Raw genomic sequence first — 6,000 nt, 5'->3', positions numbered from 1 at the left:
AGGATTGAAGGTGAGGAGATGCTCCAAGTGGCTGGCTCCAGAGGGGTAAAGAATCGGACAGGGGAAGACAGAATGCTAAAGGAAGATGAGTCTAATAAAGCAGTGGGGCAGGTTGGAAAGGCTCCCGTATCCCATGGCAACAGTTTAGGCTTTCCCCTCCTATACAGTATAATGTGATTTTTTTCCAGCTTATCATTAACACAGTATTAAACATCATCTGTATGCCCTCAGAAAAAATTTACATAAGTATGAAACCCACTATTCTACTTTACGTTGCATGCTATACCCAAAGTAAGCATAAATAATCAGGGCGAAACTTAGGGAAGGTCTCAGAAAGAAGAACAGATTCCGATAGGAAAAATTACAACTAACGGCCAAGAACAGGGACAAGATGGAGGATAGTGGGGTAAAGAAAAGAAGCCGCAAAAAACGCATGGGTGGAACCCGACGTAACGGGAAGTCTCTCTAAACTTAGGTCCTTCCTCACTACTGGCTGGACTCTCACCCTTTTTCCTTTCCTTTTGGCTACTGGTTCCTTCAATTGGTCAAAACAACCAATCGCCTAGCCCATAGGTAAAGCCCGCCCTGCTACTGCGGGGACAAAGGAGGAGGAGCCGCGTAGACTGCCCAGGGCGCTTGCGCGGGTGCGCGCCCTGCCGGTTAAAAGCGGATCTTTGGCGGAGGCTGTGTCGCGATGTGTGAACATTGATGACGCAGCGTCGTGCCGAGTGCCCGCCCCTCTCGGCTGCCCGACGTTCGCGGCTCGCGATGGGGAAGAAGTCCCGGGCGGTACCCGGCCGCAGGCCCATCTTGCAGCTTTCTCCGCCGGGTTACCGGAGCAGCACGCCAGGCCGGGACCTGGAGGCAGAACCCGACACCGAGCCGGACTCGACGGCGGCGGCGCCCAGCCAGCCATCCCTAGCGGCGGCGGCTACGACCACCGCGGGGACTGCGGCCGCGGCCCCGGACGACTCGCCTTCCGAGGGTAAGATCGCGCGAAGGACCCGGCCCGTAAGCGGGGAGGTCGAAACTCGGGCCGCGGGCTTGCAGCCTAGTCCTCTCGGCGGAGCCCTGCGAGGAGGAGGGACCGGGCCAGCGTCGTCCGCATCCGAGGCCTGCGGGAGGACGGTTCCGCGCCCCGCGGCTGCGGGAGGGGCTGGCGGAGCCGTGCGCGCCCGGCGCGAGCCGACCCGGCGGCGCCATCTCTCTGGCGCAGGGTTTGGCCGGGGTGCCTTGAGTCTGTCTGCAGCGTCCACTTCTGGTTTGGGTAACTTGTGGGGTAGATGTGAGAGTGAATTTCCACGTCTGAGGCCTGGTAACAGTGGAACATAGCGTTTTCTACACGTCTCCTGCTTTAACCTTCGTTTTTGTTGAAATTGGGACCCTTTAGAAGTGAGCAAGCCCTTTCTATAATGTCAAAGTCTGAGTGACCCCGAATTGGCAGGTATCCCAATGGTATTCCATTGGAGAAGTGGAGCCTGTGGGTTACCAAGTACTTGTTCCTCCTCGTAATTGTACTTAAATTAAGAGTGTTAAATGACGCTATAGGGGCCAGACGCCCGAGAAGCTACGACCATTTCAGGTGTTAAAAAAATCACGTTGGTTAACTCAGGCGAAAGAAAGTGCTGTAGTGTGCTTGTTGTAAAGGCGCTCCGGTAGTCTGCAGAAGGTTGTGTGTGTGTGACTATTTTGTATTATTTCAGATGTTTTTATATACAATGTTCAGGTTCTTAATGTTAAAGTCACCAGTCAAATGGAAGATTCTAGCTGTGCTTGTTTTATCATCTCCCAATTATTTGGGTCATTGATGGATTATTCATATTATTTTTAAAGAGATGAAATGTAGTCTTGAAATGTCAAATTAAAGATTGTCATTTCATTTAGAGTGTGTTCTCTGGTCCATCGTCTGACTAGCTTTCTTTTGTTCACTCTCTAAACCCAGATGAACAGGAAGTAGTGGTGGCGGTCCCCAGAGTTGTTGAGAATCCTCCCAAACCAGCCATGACCACCAGACCCACAGCCGTTAAAGCAACAGGTATAGTTCTATTTTGTTTTTTAATCCTTTTTAGAAAGTCCATCATTGGGATCAAATTGGGTTTGTGTCTGAGTGTTGGAAAGCGTGCGTGTTGCTAATTGCTATTTCCTTAATAAAATGGAAATCGATCATCTTTCTGAGGGCTTGTTCGCATACACTTCAACCAGTGTAAAATTTGTTGTTGCTCTTTTCTCGGTACCCAAAATACTTTGTACTACTTTTTCTTCTAATTACATTTTGTGACTAGTTTTCTGGCTCCCCCACTATCTTGGCCTTCTTCAGGGGTACTAATAATGTCTTTTCATTCTATTTCTTTTCTAACTTACTGCTTTGATGGGTAATTAGCAAATGTTTGTGGACCTGAAAATTGCTCTTATTAAATATTTTTTAAGCACGAAGGAATATTTGCAACAGTGATATTATAGACAGACCTGGGTACAAATGACTACTCTAGCATTCAAGACCACCTTGGTCCTCTGTAAAATGGATCTGTCAGCCCTAAGTTATTTTTAGGATTAAACTGAACAATGTATAAAGTTCAAATCGCACAGCAAGTGCTAAGAGTGTTTGTTTACCCTACTCTTCACATAAAGGTTAAAATATATTTTGACACTAAGTATTCTATAGGTAGTCCTAATTTTATTATTCGTAGTTTGAAGTGCTTTTGTACTATATAGCACCTGAAATAATAGATGCTTGTTCCCCATCCCCCCTCCCATTTGCCACTGGAAGAAAAAAAAAAGAAAAACAATCCAGTGTGGTTTAAGAAAAGCTAAAATTTGGCTGTGAGAGGAATTTTGGAATTAGAAAATACCATTTTGTGTAGACTACACACATTATTTGAGTTGTTTTCTGAGAATCATGTGAAATGGATAGAATTTAAATGTTCCTTTGAGAAATTTCCTTGATTGCTGTCAGCATTTAGGCCTTCGTGTGACTTATGAACAGAAATGTTTTCATTCTGTCCAACTTCATCCAGCAACAGCAATATATCAGCTTTATTCAGTTCTTACTACCAATTGGTATAAGGCATAGAGAAAGGTTTGTCAAACAAAAACCAAAGAGAAACAGTTTTCCTTTATTTGCATGGTTTTGTGTAACTATTAGCTACTCAAGAATTGCCTCTTTTTTTTGTTTAGGTGATTTTAGTTAAAGGATTTTAACCTTTATCACTGAAAACATGGCCAGATTTCTTTCCACAGAAATAAAAATTTGAAGTATTCAAAAAAGAATGCTTTTATAACATTGTAGAGCAAGTGTGTCTAATATTTCAATACTAAAAAATATTATGTATATGCATGTGAAACTCGCTGTGTAAAATTTCAGAGTAAGTTCTCTTAAATTAGATCAGTAGACTAGTATGATAGTACAACAGTGTTTAAGCATCTTCTAGGAAAGGGTACTTAACTGTGGCTCCACAGATGAGTGTCAGAGGTCTGTGAATCCCCTAAAATTGCACTCAGGTGTGTTTTCCTGGGAGGGGGTCCATAGCTTTTATCATATTGTTAATAGTTTCTGTGACCAAAAGAGTTATAAACCACTCGTTCAAACAGTGTTAGAGGAAATGATAATTATTAGAAGTATAAGGAAGACATAGGTACTGTTTGAAGCTTATATCAGAAAAGTAAGGTATATATCTAAGAAATAATCTACTGCCTGAGAGTTAGTTGATTTCCAGATGTCATGGCACTATCCATTAAGGGTTAAGTGTGTTGAGTTTGAAGACTTTAGCACCCCCCTCAAAAAAGGACTGCTAATTTCTGTGTCTCTGAAGAATGATTTTGCTTCCTCTAGTTACAAGTAGCAACATCTCAGTAATAGTAGAGAGTGTGGTCCTGTGAGCCTTTTGTTTATTTTTCTAAGAAGAAGCAGTTTTACATAATACTGTGAACATTTATTTTTCAGTATTACTCTAAATTCATGCCTGTTCCTTATCAACGTATGGACTAAATTTTCAGAGGTGTAATTAGAATTTACATGCCTTTTATGATTTTTTTAATCTTGATTTTATTCCTTTATCATTACTTTTTGTCCCCTTAACATTATTTCATGTAATTCTATATGGTCAGATTAATTATAAAATAATGTTGCATCAGGTACTATGCTGTAATTTGTCTTGCTGGTCATCCTATTGAGAGCATTTGAGTTCACAGCTTTCAGTTATTTAAATAAGGCTGCTTAGACTCACAGACTCCCAAGAAGGGACTAGTGGTTACCAAAGGGGAGGGGTGGAGAGGGAGGGAGAAAGGGATTGTGGGGTGTCATGAGTGGTGCACATGGTGTGTGTGGGGTCACGGGGAAGGAAGACAGTGTAGCTTAGAGAAGACAAATAGGGACTCTGGCATCTTACTACACTGATGGACAGTGACTGCAATGCGGCATGGAGGGGGACTCAATAATAAGGGTGAATGTAATAACCACATTATTTTTCTTGTGAAATCTTCATGAGAGTGTATATCAATGATACCTTAATAAAATAAATAAGTAAATAAGGCTGCTTAGAAGATTTGTGCAAAAAAAATTTATTTTAATTCTTGGGGTTATATCCTGAAAGGTGGGATTATTTAGCTAAAAGATGGAGAGTTTTGTAGCTCTTGGTACATGTTACCAGCTTATTCTTAAGAAATATACTGAATAATTTTGTTGATTCTAACAAGATCAAGTATGCTCATTTCCCCAAAATATTGAGTTTAATAATTTTCATTGACTTTGCTATATAATAGGCAGTATGTTATTAGGAGCTTAGAAGAGGTTTGATGTGTGTACTATGAAAAGCTCTGAAGTGAAGAAAAAAGGAATAAGTGGAACCTTGGCTTAAACATATTTGCCCTTGAGATCCACTCCGAGCTGGGGAATTACTCCTGCATGGGGGAACTTTGCCATCAAAATTCCATGCAGCTCACCTGCTTGGAACCTTTTTATCAAAGGGGATAGAATTAAGGCCAGTGACCTAGGTGATTATTTCTCTCAATGTCTCTAAACTAAGGAGTGTTTTTATGTAAAAATATATATTTCCCATCCTCCCCTCCTCCCCAAAATAACCACCAGTGATGAATACTAAAGTGTAAATCTTTTCCATACAGAAATGTCTCCTTTTATGTAGTTCTACCTTGTAAGGTTATTAACTCTTATTCATAAAATCAGGAAAATTGACTGGAATACCCCAAAACAATGAGAAATAAAATATTTGGTAACTTGAAAATGGAAATATGTTAAATAAATGTCTACTTAAAAGTCTAATGAGTTTAAAATGATTATTTAGTGTAAGAACTTAACTATATGCTAAAAATGACAGCAAGGTTTATGTAACTGAAACATTGAATGTGAACTTTTGTATGATAAATGAAGCAACTTAATTTTACTTTAGGTGAACCCATTGACTCATTTTTGGAATTTTGACAAAGAAGAATAGACTTTACTTCCTGACAAATCTGTTTGTTTGTTTGTTGATTGATTGAGAACACAATGTGCTAGGCACTGGGAAATTTAGTCTTATTGATGGCTAAAGTCTAACTAGACATTAACAATTTGTATGCCTATTATAATGAAATGACATATAAAGAGGGGGTATATATGCTCACTTAGTTGTAACATTAGAGTAACCACAGATGATACAAAAGGAAATGGCACAGCAGTGTTACAGATATCATACATACTTGAATTTGAGGAAGACATTGATAATTGGTTCTAGCTGTTTTTGTTGATTTGTTTTGGTTCTTTTCGAGTTCCATTTTAATTCACTTCTTTGAGGAAAAATCATTGGAAAAGAGCTTTGTTTTTCACTTCCATGAGTTTTGTTTCATCTGCTAAACCCTAGTTGGCTTACTTGCTTGCCAGTTACAGCAACAAGATGGACACATAAATGAACAAATTCACTCAATATATATATATATATATATATCAGTCATATGGTATCTTGACAGGATATGAGGTTGAATAGTTGAACATGTATTTTAAGGAGGATG

The 6,000-nt window shown here is 40.4% G+C and overlaps 1 protein-coding gene across 2 annotated transcripts in view; it reads left to right on the top strand.

Moving 5' to 3' along the window:
• Positions 1-664: 664 nt before the first annotated feature.
• The window catches only part of FNBP4 (formin binding protein 4), a 39,466-nt gene continuing 34,130 nt past the window's right edge, over positions 665-6,000 (top strand). For both annotated transcript variants that reach the window (XM_057507708.1, XM_036923932.2), the window contains exons 1-2: positions 665-985; positions 1,943-2,035. In XM_057507708.1, coding sequence (XP_057363691.1) covers positions 709-985; positions 1,943-2,035 — 370 coding nt within the window. In that variant the 5' untranslated portion in view covers positions 665-708. The remainder of the gene's footprint in view (positions 986-1,942; positions 2,036-6,000) is intronic.

This window comes from Manis pentadactyla, chromosome 9, assembly GCF_030020395.1.
Source record: "Manis pentadactyla isolate mManPen7 chromosome 9, mManPen7.hap1, whole genome shotgun sequence".
NCBI classification, from domain to species: Eukaryota; Metazoa; Chordata; class Mammalia; order Pholidota; family Manidae; genus Manis; species Manis pentadactyla.
The sequence above is the reverse complement of the archived record's forward strand: the minus strand, read 5'-3'. Positions and strand labels throughout refer to the sequence as shown.